At 36.6% G+C, this 20293-nt stretch overlaps 1 protein-coding gene across 1 annotated transcript in view; it reads left to right on the top strand.

Annotated features, from left to right (window-relative positions):
- Vps50 (VPS50 subunit of EARP/GARPII complex) overlaps nt 1–20293 on the top strand; it is a 159690-nt gene that overhangs the window by 109498 nt on the left and 29899 nt on the right. Inside the window, exons 17-20 of the mRNA XM_004656224.3 lie at nt 237–327; nt 4105–4281; nt 7415–7533; nt 11401–11507. Coding sequence (XP_004656281.1) covers nt 237–327; nt 4105–4281; nt 7415–7533; nt 11401–11507 — 494 coding nt within the window. The remainder of the gene's footprint in view (nt 1–236; nt 328–4104; nt 4282–7414; nt 7534–11400; nt 11508–20293) is intronic.

The following is a 20293-nucleotide window of genomic DNA, read 5'->3' on the forward strand; positions in this document are numbered from 1 at the left end:
TTTTTGCAATATTTTAAAAATACTCAGCAAATATGTGACAAGAGTTTTTCCTTTTAAGAATCTTATTTAAAAAATAAAAATAAACATTTGTAGTTTACTGTGTTACTTGAATGTGTTTTCAAAGTTGGTTATGAAAATTCTATTTTTATATTGTATTTTATTTTCAATTTTTTTTTCTGTGCAGTATCTCTTTCATTTTATTTTTAGAGTATTGATTTTGTTTGTCTTTTTTTAAGAACACGACTTGATGAACTGAGAATGTTTTTAGAGAATGAGACTTGGGAACTTTGTCCTGTTAAGTCAAACTTCAGCATCTTGCAACTTCATGTAAGTTTTCTTCAAGAAATAAAAAAGAAATGTATCTTCATATTTCTTTTAATGAAAAAGCATATAAGTGGGAACATTTATTCACAGAGTCAAAATAAGGAAAATTACTTTGTCTTCCTTCCCTGAAAGTAATTCATTGCAGTCCTTTTTATTGTAATATGGTCCATTTTATGAATGTGAGAAATCTGTCTCTTTACACTAAAAGTTCATTTTTCATGTTTTAGTAAAACATTTTTACCTACAAAGAGTTACAATTAAAATGACTTTTCTTTTTGAGTTCAGAAGATGGTCTATTATTGTATTTAATTGCTAAGAAAGTTGATTGATTGATAGTATTTTGGCACATTATGATAACAATGCTTTTTTATATAGGTAGATATTTATGGTTTTTTAGAGGGACTGATAGGTTTTTAAATTTTAACACAGGTCACAAATTTGTCTTTATTGACAAAATGTCTCAGAAATAAGAGAGGCACTTATAAAATATTAATTTCTATTAGTTAATTGGATTGTTTGGATTTTATGGAATAGGAAATCTTTGGAGAAAGTCTTTAATTACCTTGATTTTTCTTTTGATTGAAATACACTATTAAACATTTGAGGGTGAAATGCTGTATTCTACAAATAAATATCCAGAGGCATTGAGTATAGTTTGACTTGTATTTAGTTTTTGTCTTTGGAAAGAGTGGCTTTTTTAGTCTGGATATTTTTAAAGAGAATATAATTAGAAGAGTCTTTTATTGATAGGGTTGTAATCTTTATATTCATATAGTTCCATACCCAGTTCTATCATATTTCTTTTCTGATATGGAAATATTAAATACAGAAATATTAAGGCCAATGAAACTTATTAATAAGTATTCAAGACAATAAAATTAACATAAGTCTCAATTAGCACTAATGAAATGATACATGAAATTAGCCTAGAGTCTAGAAATTCTAATTGTGGTAATTCCTTACCATTACTTAGAATTCTGAATTTAACATTAATTGAGACGAGTATTTAAATAATCTTGTTTGTATTTATATCAAAGAAATTATGTGTGTTTTCATGTGCACTTGTTAAAGCTAAGACAACTTTTTAAAAGTGGTGTGTCAAGGCATTCTCATCAAGCATTATTTCTTCAAAGTAGCTACTTTCAGAACTATTTACAACTAATTCCTAACTTGATTCATGTATTAGTGTGGATTTTTTAAATAAATTGTCTCATTTAATATTAAACACTTGTTTAGAATTATAAAAATAATGTCATAATTCTTAGGCATTTTGTTGAATCTGATTTTATATGTAGTTTAAATTTATAATGAAAGAAAGATCCTGTCTAGGATGTGGCTCAGAGATACAGCACTTGCTTAGCATGTGTGAAGCATTGGATTCAATTCCAGAACCACTACCACTAAAACAAACAAACAAAAAAGAAGAGTTAATGAGCCAGTGTACCTTTCAGGAAGTTAAGAGTACTTTAGCATGGCATGGTGGTGTACACTTTTAATCCAAGCACTCAAGAGGCAGAGGTAGCAGGATCCCTGTGAGTTTGAGGTCACCTTGAGACTACATAGTGAATTCCAGGTCAGCCTGGGCTAGAGTGAGACCTTACCATGAAAAACCAGACCAAAACAAAACAAAACAAAACAAAAAAAAACCTTTAATTTTTTTTCTCAATTTTTATTAACATCTTCCATGATTATAAAAAAAAATCTCATGGTAATACTCTTCCTCCCCCCACTTTCCCCTTTGAAATTCCATTCTCCATCATATCCCCTCCCCATCTCAATAGGTCTCTCTTTTATTTTGATGTCATGATCTTTACCTCCATTGCACTTGAAAAATACTTACTTATTTGAGAGAGAGAGAGAAAGAAAGAGAGAGGAGGGGAAGGAGGGAGGGAGGGAGGGAGAGAATGAGCACAGCACAGTCTCCTGCCATTGCAGACAAGATGCATGTGCTCTCAGGCTTTGCAATCACTGCGTAATCTCTCCAGCCTCATCATTGTGCTTTAAAAAAAAAAATCATTGAATAAGACGAACAGTAGCCCAGGCGACTAAGGTAGGAGGGTTGCTGTGAGTTGGAGGATAACCTGGAGGTTCAGACTGAGTTCCAGGTCAGCTAGGCTAGAGTGAGAGCCTAACTGAAAAAAAGAAAATTGGGGGTAAATCTTTTTAGATATAAAAAATGTTTATTTTGTGAGACGTTGTCAAATCAGGTGTTTTGCAATATGGATAAACTTTAAAGAGTATTTCAATTATTTCTTCAGTTAGCTATAATCTTGAACTTGGCACTGAGTTCCCCCAGACAGCCTCAGTTTTTTCATCTGGGTAGTGTGTAATTCGGATCAGGTATTATACTCTTCAGTTCTTCCATCTGTGATTCTCCCAATTTAGATTGGTCCTCTCATTTCACAGATGAGGTTATGAAGCCCAGAGAAGCTAGGTAACATTCCCATGGGAAATTAATGAAATGTAATGGCTTGACTATAACGACTTAGGGGAAGACAGGTCATCTGGTCTACAATGTGTGTACATGCTGTCTGCATTTTGGTATATAAAGGAAATGAAATAGAAGTTCATAGATAGCAACATAGCAAGGGATGATGTATACTTCATACTTTGCTTTTATTTGTAAGAATTTCTTAATGGTGTAAGCATTACATATGAATATGCAAAGTGATTTAACAATTATTTGTTATAGATGATACTGTGGGTTAAACTATCCAGCTAGGAGTTTTGCTACCATATTATTAGAAGATATTCAAATTTCTTATCATTTTCAAGATGTATCTGTGCAATTCGTTAAAGTAAGCCCAAAGTAATTGATTTAAATGACATAATTGATGGAGTTGACTGTGGAAAATAATGTGACATGGATTTCCAAGACTCATTTCAGACAACTTGCATTTGTTTTTAATTTTAAAATATTTTTTTATTTATTTGCAAGGAGAGAGAATATGAATGAATGAACGAATGAATATGAGTGTGCCAGTGCCTCTAGCTACCGCAAATAAACTCCAAATGCAAGCACTGCTTTGTGCATCTGGCTATACCTGGTACTGGGAAATCGAACCAGAGTTGTTAGGTTTTGCAGGTGGTTGTATTTTAAATTATTTAATTGTTTATTTATTTGAGAGCAACAGACAGACAGAGAAAGAGGCAGAGAGAGAGAGGGGGAGAATGGGCACACCAGGGCCTCCAGCCACTGCAAAGGAACTCCAGACGCATGCACCCCCTTGTGCATTTGGCTAACATGGATCCTGGGGAATCGAGGCTTGAACTGGGGTCCTTAGGCTTCACAGGCAACCACTTAACTGCTAAGCCATCTCTCCAATCCTGCAGGTGTTTTTAACATATATTTTTTTCAGTGTCTGAAATTTCTTTCTTTTTATTTTTGTTAAATAACAACTTTGTATGGACACATGTTGGTACTAGCATTTCCCTCCTCCCTATTTATTTGCAAGAGAGAAAGAGACAGAGATGGTGTCTGGGTGAACAGGGGACTTAAGTCCCTATAAACAAATTACAGACATGTGCACCACACTGTTCATCTGCATTTATGTGGGTACTGGAGAGTTGAACCTGGACCAGCAGGTTTTGTAATGAAGTTCCTTTCACTGTTGAGTCACCTTCTTAGCCCTAACTTGTAAGATTTAAGCAAGTAAATTGAAAATCCTTGAAAATTATGCTTTTTCCCCTGTTAACATTGTATTTATATCGTTTAAGTATATTTGTGTACTTGGATTTTATTGTTCCTAAAAGTTACTTAGATTCTTTTTTAATGTCTAGGAATTTAAATTTATGGAACAGTCTCGTTCGCCATCAGTTTCACCCAGTAAGCAGCCAGTGTCAACTTCTTCAAAGCCTTCAACCTTGTTTGAGCAGTACTGCAGCTGTGGGAATCCATTTGAGATTCAAGCTGACCACAAAGATGAAGAAACAGAAGATGTCTTGGCTTCTAATGGGGTACGTGATGTTTTTCAAACATTGTAAAAACCAAAGTGAGATTTCTTTGTTTAAAGTTTCTACCCAGTAAGTAATGTAGTTTGTTAGATAGTTTTTTTTTTTTTTTTTAGATAGGTTTATCTTCCTTCTTGCATATACATGTCCCTACAGTATTATTTGTTTAGGTTATAGAATGCTTTACTCATTTCTTTTTGAGTCATAAACTTTGCTTTTGGTGATTATGTTCTTGCCAGAATATTTCCCTATAGTAGTAGTATAGTTTTCTCATTGGAGATTTATGGGATTTATACAAAGATGGCTGTGGGAATACATCGTATGCACTTGTCCTCACTGCACTCCTAGGTAACTGTGTCAGTGTCTTTCGTGTCCTTTGACTTGTGTGAGGATAGTCTTCAGGTTGTCTGAGAGGCATGTACTTGGGTTTTATAAGCATGGCGTGGATTTTTTTGTATGTCTGGGTGGTGGTGTGCGAATGTATGTGTGTGGGGGTGTGTGTGTGCATGTGGTGGCTAAAGGATAACCTTGGGTGTCATCCTCTGGAACACTGTCCACCTCTTTTTGAGACAGCGTTTCTCATTGGTTGGAGCTCAGCAATTCGGCTAGACTGGCTTGCCAGTGAGCTCTAGGAATCCACATGTCTCCATGTCCCTAGTGGCTTTATAGGCATGTGCTACCCTGCTTGGTATTTAATGTGGGTACTGGTGGCTGAACTCAGGTCCTCATGCTTGCAAGGCAAACACTTTACCCATTAAACTATTCCCCCAGCTCTAGAAGTGTGGTGTTTTCATAGACTTGGAGCAATTCAAAACATTAATTACATGTATTGTTTATTTAGTGGAAAGGGTTTACATACAAGTAGTATATGCTACTATTTATTATGAGCTATGTGACCTTTGGCAAATTATGTTAAGTTTCTGACAATATCTCCATCTTTGAAAGAAGGATAATTCTTGCTTCACAATTCTGTAGTCAATGTTTTCTAAATGCCTCATTTGGCCTAGGATGTTGTGATGCATACTTCTGATTTTTATGACTTCAGAGGACCCCACAGTAATTTTTATGTTAGTTGAGATGCAGACAAAATGAAAGTAGTTTGGATGTGAGAAAACTGAAAATTTGTGTTTTGGTGGTTTTGTTTGTTTGTTTCTTTCTTTCTAAAGTGAAGACTTAAAAAACTACTGTCAGGAAAATTTCATCATAGTCTTTTCATTATTTAATAGTACACTCTACTTAAAGTTTTAGCTCAGAAATTCTTTGTTATATTTCTTTCTCTGTAAACTGTAAAGAGAGAATGAAGCCTTTCTAATTATTTGGAAATAATATATCTCTCCATAATGGTGCTTTGTTATTGAAAACACCCATAGATTCGATTCTCATTATATTTGGGAATTAGGTTCCATAAAGTTGCTGTGAATACTGAGTCAGCCATACTGAACTCTTGTTCTGAGGAGGCAATAAAGAGCTAACTTCTTATTCCTCTGGTCACAAAATGTTCATCAAGCCATCAATATGTAACTTTGTGTGATATATGCTTTATGAAGTTCTTCCCATTTAATGTATACCATTGAATTCTTAGCACTTTATCTCCAACAGCATTTTAAAGCATGCCTAAATGAACTATATATAACACAGGCATGGATAGAGGTGAGCACTATAAATGGAATGTTAGGATGCCATCCTTCCTATCAAAGAGTGAACCTGCCATTTTTGTCTTTGCTCTCAGTAGGTATCTGGGTGCTAAGTATAGTCTCGGAAGCTGCTCTTTTGACAGAAGTCTCATAAGTGGATAAGAGCATGAGCATGCATGTTGTGTGTATGTTCAGCAAGCTAAAGTCCTATTGTGTCACAATTATATACTTATTTTTCTAGAATTTAAAAATGTTCTATATTTTCTTAGCTCACATATTGTAAACTAGTAAATCAGAAAATTGGTACAACTTGTAAATGGTAAGATAAAAATTATGGGTACACACATATACATATACAAATAAAAATGGGAAGTTTTAAATTTGGAAAAATTAACCAATTACATAACTACCATGAACTGAATTATATCCAGTAAATTCTGAGTATCTGTGAGAACAAACTTGTGATGGTTTGATTCAGGTGTCCCCCATAAACTTAGTTGTTCTGAATGTTAGGTTCCCAGCTGATGGAGATTTGGGAATTAACACCTCCTTGAGGCAGTGCATTGTTGGGGGCAGGCTTATGGGTATTATAACCAGTTTACCCTTTCTAGTATTTGATACACTCTCCTGTTCTGTTGTCTACCTGATGTTGGCCAGGAGGTGGTGTCCACCCTCTGCTCATGCCATGGTTTTCCCCTGCCATCATGGAGCTCCCCCGTTAAGACTGTAAGCCAAAAGAAACATCTTTTTATCCCACAAGCTGCCCTTGGTTGGGTGATATCTGCCAGCAATGCGAACCTGGCTGCAACAAAACTAGAGATTACAACTCTGCTGACAGGATCTAAGACATCCATGTGAAAACTCAGTTGATTAGAAGTCACCAGTAGGTATTACTCTCAAATATGACATTCCTCCTCATTCTACCACTAAATCCCTTAGGGAAGGACAGTCTTGAGGAAGGCCCGCTGCACTCTGTATGCAGGTCAGCACCCTGCTGGCTGGGCAGGGGAGAACTAGAGTTCACTCCATGTGCTTTTGCCTAGTTATCAACCTGCCCAGAAAGCCCTGCTTGTGTGGCAGGTAGTTTCTAACATGCAACTTAACCTATTTATAATTAATTAGCAAAATGGAAATGAGTATGACAAAACTTCCAGGAGATTATTTTCCCCTAAAAACCATTGCATAGATACCTCCTTTCCTCACTTGAGGTCTCATGAGTGTTTGCTGTGGTTGATTTTTACCTGTGAATATTTAGTTTAATTGTGTGTTTACCAGCTCTCATAGTTATGATATCTTTATTTCTCTTTGCTTCTAAGCTGGCTAAAGTAGAATGATGCAGAAGAAAATGGAGGAAGAATATGGTTCTTCATGGTTAAATTTAAGCTAAATTTAGAACTTTTCTATGTTTCACCATTAAAAATGTCACATACTTTCATTTTGTTGAAAGACTACAGTAAAGGTGACTCTTGTACTTATTGTTGAGCATCCAACTATGTTCTCTTCAGTATGAATCTGATGAGCAAGAGAAGAGTGCCTATCAGGAGTATGACAGTGACAGTGACGTTCCTGAGGAACTCAAACGAGATTATGTGGATGAGCAGACAGGCGACGCACCAGTGAAAAGGTGACTGTTCTTGGAGTGGCACTTAGCTTTAATGTTATGCTCAGAGTTTCCTTTGAATACCAAGAAGAATCAAAAAAATTTGGTCATTATAACATGTAAATAACAATATGACATAAATTAATGTACCTTGAAACATGATTTCTGAAGACTATAAGTGTAGGCTTTTTTTGTATCCCTAACAGTGAAACTTGAGGAAAATAAAATATTAATACACAAAGTTCACTTAGCTCAAGCTCTTTTGGCATTTCACAAGTCAGTTCACTTGACTGAATTTGGTTGTTATTGCATTAAAAATAATAGTTAATTTTACATGACTATAAAACATGAACTTAAAGGTAGATTTCTTTTGATTGATTCAGCTTGTTTGACATTTTAAAAACGTCTCTGGAATTCATTTACTCAATAAGCATTTATATATACTCAGCCATCCCCTAGATGTTGTCCTTTGCAGATAGCACCATACTTCCTTTTATTTTTTAATATTTTTATTTATTTGACAGAGAAAAAGGGAGAGAGAGCAAGTGAGAGAGAGAAGAGAATGGGTGAACCATAGCTTCCTGCCAATACAAATGAACCCCAGATGCAGGCACCCTCTTGTGCATCTGGCTAACATGGGCCCTGGGGAATCGAATGTGGGTCCTTTGGCTTTGCAGGCAAATGCCTTGACTGCTAAGCCATCCCTCCAGCCTCTCCTCCCTTTTAAAAAAATATTTTATATTTATTTACTTGACAGCAAAAGAGAGAGAAGGAGTGCTTTTTTATTTTTTAAGCATATATTCATTACATACAAGAGTGGGCTGCATTATGACATCTTGTAAATAATTAATTTTTTTTTAAATTTATCTAAGAGAGAGAGAAATGGAGAGCATAAACCAGGGCCTCCTGCCTCTGCAAATACACTCCAGATGCATGCACCACTTTGTGCATCTGGCTTCAAATGAGTATTGAGGAATTGAACCAGGGCTGCCAGGCAAGTCCTTTTAACCACTGAGCTGTCTCCTCATCCCCTCATTGTGACATTTTATTACATGTATATCATTGATGTTTTCTGCAGGACTATTCTAATCCTCTTTCAAAAATGGTATCACGTGTTAATCTTGTTTTAAATCTTTAAAAAATTACTTTATTATCTGATAAAAATATTAGGCTAATCAAAGAGCTTTTAACTTAAAGGTCAGCAAATTTTGCCTCAGTCTAGTGAATACAGTAAGTCTCTACTTTAAAAAAATATTTTCAACTTTTTAATTTATTTATTTGAGAGAGAGAAAGAGAGATAAAGAATAGGCATGCCAGGGCCTCTAGCCACTGCAAATGAACTCCAGATGCATATACCACTTTGTGCATCTGGCTTACATGGGTTCTGGGGAATTGAACCTCAGTCCCTTGGCTTTCCAGGCAAGCACTTTAATCACTAAGCCATCTCTCTAGCCCTCTACTTTTTTTCTAAGTGTCTTTTGAGTTTTGTATTTGCACCTTCTAGTAAATTTCCCTGTTAGTGATATTTTTGTTTTGTTTTATGATAAACTATGTTCTTCAAAATTACGATAATTATATTGAAATTTTTATCACCTTTTTCCAGTTAAGTTTTTTTTTAATTTAATTTATTAGTTTTCTTTTCAGTAAATACAGGCAGTTTGGTACCACTGTTTAGGCTCATCTGTGATCTACCCCCTCCCATTGGACCCTCCTTGTTGATGAAAATGGGTCGTGTATTGTGGAGTTAGCCCCCAGTTATTGGTATGATAAATGTCTCTGCAAATCATGACCCAACATGTGACTCTGACATTCTTTCCGCCCCCTCTTCCGCAAAATTTCCCTGAGCCATGTTGGGTTCATTTTTGGTCTGCTTCAGTGCTGAGGTGTTGGGGGTCTCTGAGGCTCTGGCTCTCTGATTTGGTAGGAGTTGATTTTTCTCTGCGTTGGTCTCCTTCCCCTTTGTGCTGGTATCCGGTTCACAGGAAAACATCACCCTTGCTTGTTTCGCCAGTTGTCCTTAGTTTCAGTTGGGCCCCTTTTGAGGTATGTTGGGGCAGCTCTCTTCTTAGGATCTGCATCTATCTTCTCCAGTTAAGTTTGATGTGTTGAAGTAAGCTAATCTCAGTTAATCACAAATATGCCTATTTAAAAAATTATAGATTAAAGTATATTCTTTCTTACCTTAAAATTCTGATACCTAACTTATACTTGATTAACTTGAAATATTGACTGATAAAATTCTCTTCTTAATAGTGAGCAATTCATGTAGTTTGAATATGTTGACTGGGAAAATTTTGTTATTTTGGGGCTTTGATTATGTAAGGTAACTGAAATATCTTTGAGTTAATAGAATTATTTGTTGTATTTCTTCATTAGATGTATTTAGGTTAAATTTTGGCCAGAAGGAAACCCCTATTTGAATTGAAATGAATAAGTAAGGTAGTGTCTGCTATTCCATATATGTATGCCTCCACTTTTGATAGGGTTAATTCAACCTCTTATACCTTCTAACTTACCCCTAAGAAGCTTGAATTGCATGAACTATTGACTTGTATTAATAGCTACTACCAATTCTAACTTCTAAGGGTCTAACTATAGAAATTTTCCTCATATTAACATGTAATGTATTTTGTACCAAAGTTATCTCTGTGCCTGTTTGACTGCTGGTTCCAGTATCATCTCCTTACAATCCATTCTTAGACATAAATTTTCCTCCTAGAATTTTAATTCAACATCATTTTTCTGCTTAACTGCATTCAGGATAACTCCTTATACCTCTTGGGTTTGCTTGTTTTCAGTGATCTGGACTCTGTTTACCTCTTTTCCTGATACTTTTATGCCTAAGTGTTACACATGCTACATGGTGAGCTCTTCTACTTCTCTTAGCACACTCCATTGTTCTCTCTATTTTGGATCATATTGTGTGGTATCTCTCTTTTTTTGTTTTCCTTTTTTACTCTAAGGCAAAGTCTCACTCTAGCCCAGGCTGACTTGAAACTCACTTTTGTAGCCCCAGCCTAGCCCCAAACTCACAGTGATCCTCCTACCTCAACCTCCTGAGTGCTGGGATTAAAGGTGAGTGCCACTATGCCTGGCTCTCCCCCTTCCTCCCCCCTTTTAAATGCATTTACCAGGTAATTTCTGCTTTTCTTTTGAGTCTAGTGCCTTCCTTCAACACCAGACTCTGGCATCATGTTTTAATTCACATTCCAAGGAGTATTTTTCAAATAAGCTTCCAAAATATGGGACTTTAGCATGTTTGCACCTAGATGTATAATTTTCTTACAACCAACCAACCATCCAACCTGGGGGCTGGAAAGATAACTCAGTGGTTAAGTGTGTTTTTTGCCTGTGAAGGTCTGAGAAGGCCTGAGACCACAGATCTCCAGATACAGATCCCATGAAAATAGCTGGGCATAGCCACACAGTTCATGGGGGAGTACAGACTGGATCATCATCAGAGACTCTTTTCAGTAAAGAGATTCTGGTAAGACTGGCTCAAAACAAAATTGCGGGGACAGTTATGGAATAGGCTAATTTTCTGTTCTAGCCACTTTAGGTAAGGGCCAGCCCCTAACACACCACGTTATACACAAGCACATACATATGTACAACACAGTATGTCCTCCCCACAAAAAAATCCCTGAATTTAAACACATTAATTGCTTTGATAAATGATTGGTAATGACTCGCATCAAAGAAATACATATATAGTACTTTACTTTCTGGCTTACTATTTTGGTTCCCTTCTGGACCCTGGGCTTACCTGAAGCAAAGTAAGATTTTTCAGTAAATAATTCATGAATGGAAGCTAGATGATAAGCTAAATAACTTGCTGGTGTATCATATAGCAGCCCTAATGATAGCTTTCCTTTGCTTTTCCATGTGAAGTGTTTCACGGGAAACCCTGAAAAGCAGGAAGAAATCAGATTATAGTCTCAATAAAGTGAATGCACCAATCTTAACAAATACAACATTGAATGTAATACGACTTGTTGGTAAGTAGATACACATTTTTGTTTCTAATTTTATTATTTTATTTAGGAGAGAGAGAGAGGAAAGGGGAGAGGGAGAGGGAGGGAGACTGAGAATGAATAAAAGAGAATGAATATGGTTGCACCTTGGCCTTTTGCCACTACAAACAAACTCCAAATGCATGCAGCACACTGTGCTTCTGGCTGTATGTGGGTACTGGGGAATCAAACCTGGCCACCAGGCTCCCCAGCTGTACACCTTTTTTATTTAAACATATTGTATCAGTTGTTGGCTTACTTTTGTTACTGACTTTTATTCATAGTTCTCTTTGTGTGGTTTGTTTGTATGGTGCCCACTGAAGTGAAGGGCTCAAGACTATTACATAGGAATGCTTCTCATCTTAATTGGTCCACATAGTAGGATACAAACAATGTCAGTTCACTTTTTCAGCTAACTGCTTACTAAGTTATTGTATCTTCTAATTTGTCATAAGTATTCCAGTTGATTGAGATGTAATAAGGACTCCATATTTGAGCTTAGAGGTGTTTGTGCAGGATGATAGTGCCGTGTATAGATCAAAGCATTCTTCAATGTCATTGCTCTGTGGAGCTTCACAGCACTCCTGTCAGGTAGCCACAGTGATTAGTGATTCTTTCCTGCTTTCAGACACAAGGATTTCACAAAAACAATGTTTCTATCAAAGGAAGTGTTCTTTCTACAGATGAGACCTTTGCAGATGATTTCATAGAAAGCAAGCAGCATGAAGAAATGCCATTTTAAATTTACAGGTGTGAGGAAGATGTCAATTTTTATGTCCGTATTTGAACATCTTGTATGATCTTGGCCTTTATATTTTACAAATGTGTTCATATATTTGACCAATAATTTTTAGAATTTTCCCACAGTGTTACCTATCACAGATTTTAGTGTCTTCTAAACTCCCTACACTGTTTATGAAGATGACATTAACATTAACATTGTTTGATTTACCTCAGCTCTGATGAGTGTTTTATGTTCTTTAAAATAATTGCTAGATTTCATTAATGATGAAGATAAAATTTACAACATGCTTTAGTCTTTCTTTAGCGAAAGTATGCAAAAGTTATAATGTATTGAGAAGAAAAGGTACACATTTTCATGCCACAAAAAATGAGATTCTAAAAAGCTATCCTGTGGCTAATTATTGTCAAAATAATTAGCTTTTCTTCTTTTGTCCAGAGAGCTAACTGAATAGTGTCTTGAATAACTCTTTTGAATTTGCACAATCGGGATTGTAAAGGTGCTGAGAGGTCATCTGGTATAAGTTCCCACAAAATAGGTTTTCTTTCAGCAATGTCTTTAATATGTGGTGGCTATCAAGCTTTTGTTTCATGACTCACAGTCACTCGCAGTATATTATATCACAAGGCTACTTATTCACTATTAGACTGGTCTAATTGCTAGAAATCTCTTCCCCTTGGTAAATCAGACTCCTAATTCTGTTTGGTGGGCTTAGCTCTGCCCTTAAAAGAAAGAGTTTGTCTGTGCTTTTGTCCTCCTGCTGTACCACATGGTGACTTTCCAGATACATGGTGGTAGTTTATCCTGCCCTTCCTTTCCTCATGCCTCCCACCCCCCAACCCATATAACAGCCTCATTGTGCAAACTACCCTTTTCTGCTCATAGAAAAGCCAAACTCTTCAGAATCATTGCCATCTTTCTGACCTTGTTAAGACCCAGAAGTTTTTGATGTTTGAACATATTACTCAAGATGTAGTTTGTCTGATTCTGCTAATTATGTTGAAGTGAGAAAATAGCACTGCCATGTTGGTGTCTTTCAGACTTGCGGGCGTGTCCCAGGCAGCACTGCGAATCATGAAGTAGACAGGGATGTAAATGCTCTTCCAGCGAATGAGGAGAATAGATAATTAATGAAATGAATATTGTTGGCCACATGCATATTGTCTTTTTTTAAAGCCCTGCTCAGTTCAAAAGGGCTTAGAAGAATCATTTTGCATTTTTAGTCTAAAAAGATATATTCATTAGAAAAAATTAAATTGAAATTTAAAACACATTGAGAAGGGAAATGCAGTTAAATGCAGGTCTCAAACATAACTTCTATTGGAATAAGGAATTTGAAGAAATTATGTATTTTGCTGTGTTCATTATCAAAATGGGTGTTTGTTCTCTTTATAATGTCCCTGGTGCTAAATTCAAAAGGTAAATAACAGCTTTTCATATAAATATTATATATTGATATAGCCAAAATTTTTAACAGAATAATAGAAACTAAGATTAGCCATATTCTTTTCTTAAACATTTTTATTTTTTCATTTACTTATTTATTTATTTTTGTGTATGGGGGGGTACATGTGCAAACAGAGGCCTGAAGTTGATATTCGGTATCTTTCTCCGTCCCTCTCCACATCATATTTTGAGACAGCCTCCTTTGCTAAACCTAGAGCTCACTGAGTTGGCTAGACTAGGTGGTCATCAAACTCTACAGATCCTTCTGTGTGTGTCACCCTGGCTCAGGGATTATAAACATATTCTGTCCCAATTATTGTTTTCTTTTCTTTTCTTTTCTTTCTTTCTTTCCTTTATTTTATTTTATTTTATTTTTTATTTTATTTTATTTTATTTTATTTATTTTATTTTATGTTATTTTATGTTATTTTATTTTATTTTATGTTATTTTATTTTATTTTATGTTATGTTATGTTATATTATTTTATGTTATTTTATGTTATGTTATTTTATTTTATTTTATGTTATGTTATTTTATGTTATTTTATTTTATGTTATTTTATTTTATGTTATTTTATTTTATGTTATTTTATTTTATGTTATTTTATTTTATGTTATTTTATTTTATGTTTTTTATTTTATGTTATTTTATTTTATGTTATGTTATTTTATGTTATGTTATTTTATGTTATTTTATTTTATGTTATGTTATTTTATGTTATTTTATTTTATGTTATTTTATTTTATGTTATTTTATTTTATGTTATTTTATTTTATTTTATGTTATTTTATGTTATGTTATGTTATGTTATTTTATTTTATTTTATTTTATGTTATTTTATTTTATGTTATTTTATGTTATTTTATTTTATTTTATGTTATGTTATTTTATGTTATTTTATGTTATTTTATGTTATTTTATTTTATGTTATGTTATTTTATTTTATTTTATGTTATTTTATTTTATTTTATGTTATTTTATTTTATTTTATGTTATGTTATGTTATGTTATTTTATTTTATTTTATGTTATGTTATGTTATGTTATGTTATTTTATTTTATTTTATTTTATTTTATTTTATTTTATTTTATTTTATTTTTTATTTTATTTTATTTTATTTTATTTATTTTATTTTATTTTTGAGGTAGGGTCTCACTGTAGCCCAGGCTGACCTGGAATTTACTAGGTAGTCTCAGGCTGACCGTGAACTCACAGCAATCCTACCTCTGCCTCGTGGGTACTGGGATTAAAGTTGTGCACCACCACACCCAGAAGGGGAAGAGAGAGACAGAGAGAGAAAGTGAAAGGAGGGGAGTGCTTCAGAGCCTCTAGCCATTGAAAATGAACTCCAAACGCTTGTGCCACTTTGTGCATTTGGTGTATGTGGGTACTGGGTACTTGAATTCTGGTCCTTAAGCTTTACAGACAAGTACCTTCACCATTGAGCCCTCCCTCCAACCCCCTCCTGGCTTTCTGAACTCAGGTCCTTGTGCTTGCAGCAAGCCTGTTATCTACTGAGACTTCTCCCCAGCCCTCAAAGCCCTATTCTTATCAGCTCTGTAATATAGAGCATGGTCCCAAATAAAATCTTACTCAGTGAAGACTGAACATTGTAAATTCAACCTTCTTCACCACCATCTCTTTTGCTAGAGTTTCAATGAGGAGACAGTATTGAGTCTGATCATTTAACTTTCCAGGCTTCTCATTTAAGGCTGGGAATAGGTGCTGCTATTTCCACTATCTCTCTACTGGAGACATTTCTGCCTGCCTCCCTGGGATGTCTTTCTCATCAGGTTATGTATATTGATTAACTGGAATTTAATGGAGTTACTCAGAGGTCTCCAACTAGTGAATCCACTATTTTACCTGTTGTTACTTCATGAGATGCTTGGATACTCTGAGCTGGCCAAGGCAAGGCCTCAGTGGAGAAGTACAGCTGTCTAAATAAGATGAACAAAAATGTTAACGGATGTTTCCGGCCCCAGGCAGTATGCTGTGCTTCTCTCACCTTTGGGAGACTTTTCACTAGTATGGAGGACTATTTATAAGAGTGCTGTAAGGAGAAAATCATGAGCTCCTGTGTGTGGACAGAAACAAACAAAAAAATCTTAGGGCTGTTTGTATCTCAGCTTGGATATTCTAGATCTATCTCATAGAGGCAGCTTTTGCTTGAGCAGGACTGGTAAGTCTGAGGGATAGGAACTACAATGACAAGAGTCATGCTGAGCTTAGAGCAACAAAAGTAGAATATTTTCATCTAAAGAATTTGAACCGGATACCAGCACAAAGGGGAAGGAGGCCAACACAGAGAAAAATCAACTCCTGCCAAACCAGAGAGCCAGAGCCTCAGAGACCCCCAACACCTCAGCACTGAAGCAGACCAAAAATGAACCCAACATGGCTCAGGGAAATTTTGCGGAAGAGGGGTTGGAAAGAATGTCAGAGTCACATGTTGGGTCATGATATGCAGAGACATTTATTGTACCAATAACTTTGGGCTAACTCCACAATGCACGACCCATATACGTCAACAAGGAGGGGCCATTGGGAGGGGGTACATCATGGATGAGCCTAAACAATGGTACCAAACTGCCTGTATTTGCTGAAAAGAAAACTAATAAATTAAAAACAAAAAACAAAAACAAAGGGGCCTAAATATAGCTTTAGATGAAATAAAAAAAAATAAAGAATTTGGACAGAATGTGTCTATGATGTAGCTAATGTGGAGAGAACATAAAATGGATGGGAAGATATAGCAGACAGCTTCACGTTGCTGTTGGCAACCACCTCACCAAGAGCAGCTTATAGGAGGAACAAGTTTATTTTGGCTTACAGGCCCAAAGGGAAACTCTATGATGGCAGGGGGAAATGTGGCATAAGCAGAGTGTTGACATCACCTCCTGGCCAACAGCAGCAGATAGACAGCAGCAGCAGGAGAGCATGCCAAACACTGGCAAGGGGAAGCTGGCTATAATACCCATAAACCTGTCCCAATGATATGTCACCTCAAGTAGGCTACAATTCTAAAGTTGCTACCAGCTGGGAATCTAGTATTCAGAACACATAAGTTTATGGGGCACACCTGAATCAAACCACCACAGAAGAAATTCACTCCTTTGTTGACACTTCTCTTTTCAGTGTGCACAAGTATTATCTTCTTAGTACTGAGGATTTAAATGGAATATATTGTGTGGAAATGATTTAAAGTTAAATACCTCCAAGTAAACATAGTCTTTGAACTCTAAATCTCCTTCGTTAAAGAAGACTCCACAATTTTTTCCCAGTTCTTTCTTTTGAATGTATGAGTTTGATGTCTTCTATTGATTGCTAATTTGATAAGGCCTAGAGACATCTATGAGGAATTATCTATAGTAGGTTAGCCTCTAGGTATGCCTGTTGAGGGATTATCTTGATGAGGATAATTGAGGTAGGAAAGCTTGTACCATACTGTGGGTCAAGTTTCTGAACTTTACAAAGTAGACAGCTGTTGGCTGATCAGTAGCATTCATTGCAGTCACCTTCCTCACTGTGGGGTCAATGTAGGTGGCCAGTACTGCTTCAAGCTCCTGCTTCCATGCTTCTCAGTTATGATGAACTATAACCTGGAACTGTAGGATGAAATAATAATGAATAATGAAATAATAATTCCTCCCTTAAATTGATTTTTGTCAGATATTTGGTATCAGCAATGAGAGGCTAACTAACACAGAAAATTGGTACCTAGAATTGGGGATGTTATTTTAATAAACCTGACCAGGTGGCTCATGGGCCTTTAGATCTTGTTTTCCAGGGGTATATGGAAGAGTTTGGAACTTTTGAGCAGAACGTCCCTGTAATATTGTAAGCACAGCTTTAATGGGCGTTCTAGTGGGAGCTCAGAAGACAAGAATGCTGAACGAAGCCCAGCTCATGAGGTTTCAGAGGATAACAAAGACCAGGATCTGAGCTAGAGGCAGTTTGTGTAATATGTTGTCAAAGAAACTGGTTCTATTTTGTTAGGGTTCTAAGAACTTGAATAACACTGAACTTAAGCCTGAAGGACTAACTTGTTTGGTGAAGGAATCTCAAGACAGAATAATGTTCAGGCTGCTGCTGAGAAAGCAGCTGTAATTGTTCAAGATCAGCACCACTGAAGAGAAACCTCCTATGGTATACTAGGACAATAGGAAATATGTCCTGATGGCAAAACCCTACCCATTGGAGGTTCTTTTGAAATTGCAAATTTACTTGAAGGAAGAAAGCTTCAATTTAAGGGATTCCCTGCTCACATACAATCATCTAGGGGAGTGTTCTGCCAAAACCAGCCTAGAAGGCATACAGAAGAAACCTCTGCAACTATGGTCCAAGGGGATCAGGCTTCATCCCAGGCTGACAGCAGAACTTGTCCAAATGGTAATGATCTTGGAGGCATGAAAGATACAAAGTTGAGGGGATTGTGGAATATTTCACCATGGTTCCATAGAGCCACTGAGCATCAGCAGTGTGTCGCAAGGTTGGAGTCCCTACATGGCTGCCCTGAGAGGCCACTGAAGGAAGCTTGAAGGTGAAGACTAAGTAGCAAGGGAGAGCCCAGAATGTTGGAGATGCCGGAACCATAGGATGTCTGCCAAGGAAAGCCGCAGGTTGGAGTGAGCTGTATCAGGAGAGGCATAGCTGGAGCAGTGGAACTACCCCAGTCTTTGTGTAGTGGTCTCATCATGAGTCCCAGATGGCAGACATAGAGCTGCAAAATTTGGACTTTTCCCAGTGGGGTTCCAACTTGCTTTGGTCTGATTATTTCTTTTTGGATTTGTCGTGCTTCCTTTGTGTCAACACTTGTTGTAAGTATGTAACTCTTTTTTTTTTTTTTTTAAATCTGTCATTCTTTTTTTTTTTTTTTTAAATTTCTTTATTTGAGAGTGGCAGACACAGAGAGAAAGACCGATAGAGGGAGAGAGAGAGAGAGAATGGGCACGCCAGGGCTTCCAGCCTCTGCAAACGAACTCCAGACGCATGCGCCCCCTTGTGCATCTGGCTAACGTGGGACCTGTGGAACCGAGCCTCGAACCGGGGTCCTTAGGCTTCACAGGCAAGCGCTTAACCGCTAAGCCATCTCTCCAGCCCTGTAACTCTTTTTGATACTATAGGAGATGCCAATGCAAAAGACACAGCACTCACTTCAAAGGGGATAAGAGATAGTTTATTCTGGAGCCAAATATGAGTGACCATGGCCCAGGTACATAGGTTTAGGTTACCCCAGTTCCATGTTCCAACGTATTAACCATTTCATGATGGTTCTATAGTTATAGAGCAAAAGAAAGTCATAAATCAAGGTACTTTCAAATGAATTAGCTGACCATCAAATAGGCAGGTTATAGCAAAATAGGGAAATCTCCTCCATAGACTATCAGATGCCATCTGATGACATTCTTTGTACTTAGGTTGGTGAAAGCTGGTGGTATGTTATACATGCCAAAGAGATCTAAACTGATCTACTTCTAAGAGTCAGCAGAATGTTAGGATAGGCACAGAGGTGGGTAATAAATGGCTATTAAGGGGCTACAGATAGCCCAATGTAATTTGGCTCTGATCTTGCAACATTCCATCTCTCTGTGATCACAGTAGTTCTATCAGTCCATTCAGTCTTTTTTTAAAAGAATTTTATTTGTTTATTATTTATTTATTTGAGAGAGATATAAAGAGAAAGAGACAGATAGGATGTGCACACCAGGGCCTCTAGCTACTGCAGATGAACTCCAGACACATGTGCCTCCTTGTGCATCTGGCTTATGTGGGTTCTGGGGAATAGAACCTGAGTCCTTTGGCTTTGCAGGTAAGCACCTTAACCACTAAGGCATCTCTCCAGCCCACATTCACTCTTGTTGGAGGTAGGTAAAGTAGGTGCAGCAGATTGAGCACTTTTCTGGCAACTTTAGTTTTTAGCACCATATCTATTATTTGTAAACTACTCATTCATATCCATGCCCAATTTTATATAATAAGCAAAATATGTTTTAATTTCCTACTCTGTTTTCTTGAGCTTCCTCTCTGTTTCAGGAATTCTGATAAGAGTAATGAAGTGGCTATAATCCTTGTACTTAATGGAACCTAACATAAGAAATAGCACATCAAAAAAAATTATTATGAGGCAAGCAAGCAGAAAAGAAACAGGGAGTGACTGATTAATTATCTCTTTTCAGAAGCAAGAGAAAGGGCTTACAGTGGGTGACACTGGCACCCTAGTGCACTTTGAAAGTTGAATAAGCCCTCATAGATGAAGCGGGGAAAGACACTCTAGATAGAAAGAACAACTTGTGCAGGGCATGGTGTATTCAGAGAACACAGCAGTTCATTTGGTAGATGTGTCAACATGATGGGAGTGGGGAGGAGCAGGTATTATGTGGCAAGCACTAGATCATGTAGGGCTTTGTGGAGTGCCCTGTGGAGCCTTGTCATGAGCTCTACTTAAAAACTGTGTTTGGGAGCCAGGCATGGTGGCACATGCCTTTAATTCTAGCACTCCAGAGGCAGAAGTAGGAGGATTGCAGTGAGTTTGAGGCCACCCTGAGGCTACATAGTGAATTCCAGTTAGGCTTGGGCTAG

This window comes from Jaculus jaculus, chromosome 10, assembly GCF_020740685.1.
Source record: "Jaculus jaculus isolate mJacJac1 chromosome 10, mJacJac1.mat.Y.cur, whole genome shotgun sequence".
Lineage (NCBI taxonomy): Eukaryota > Metazoa > Chordata > Mammalia > Rodentia > Dipodidae > Jaculus > Jaculus jaculus.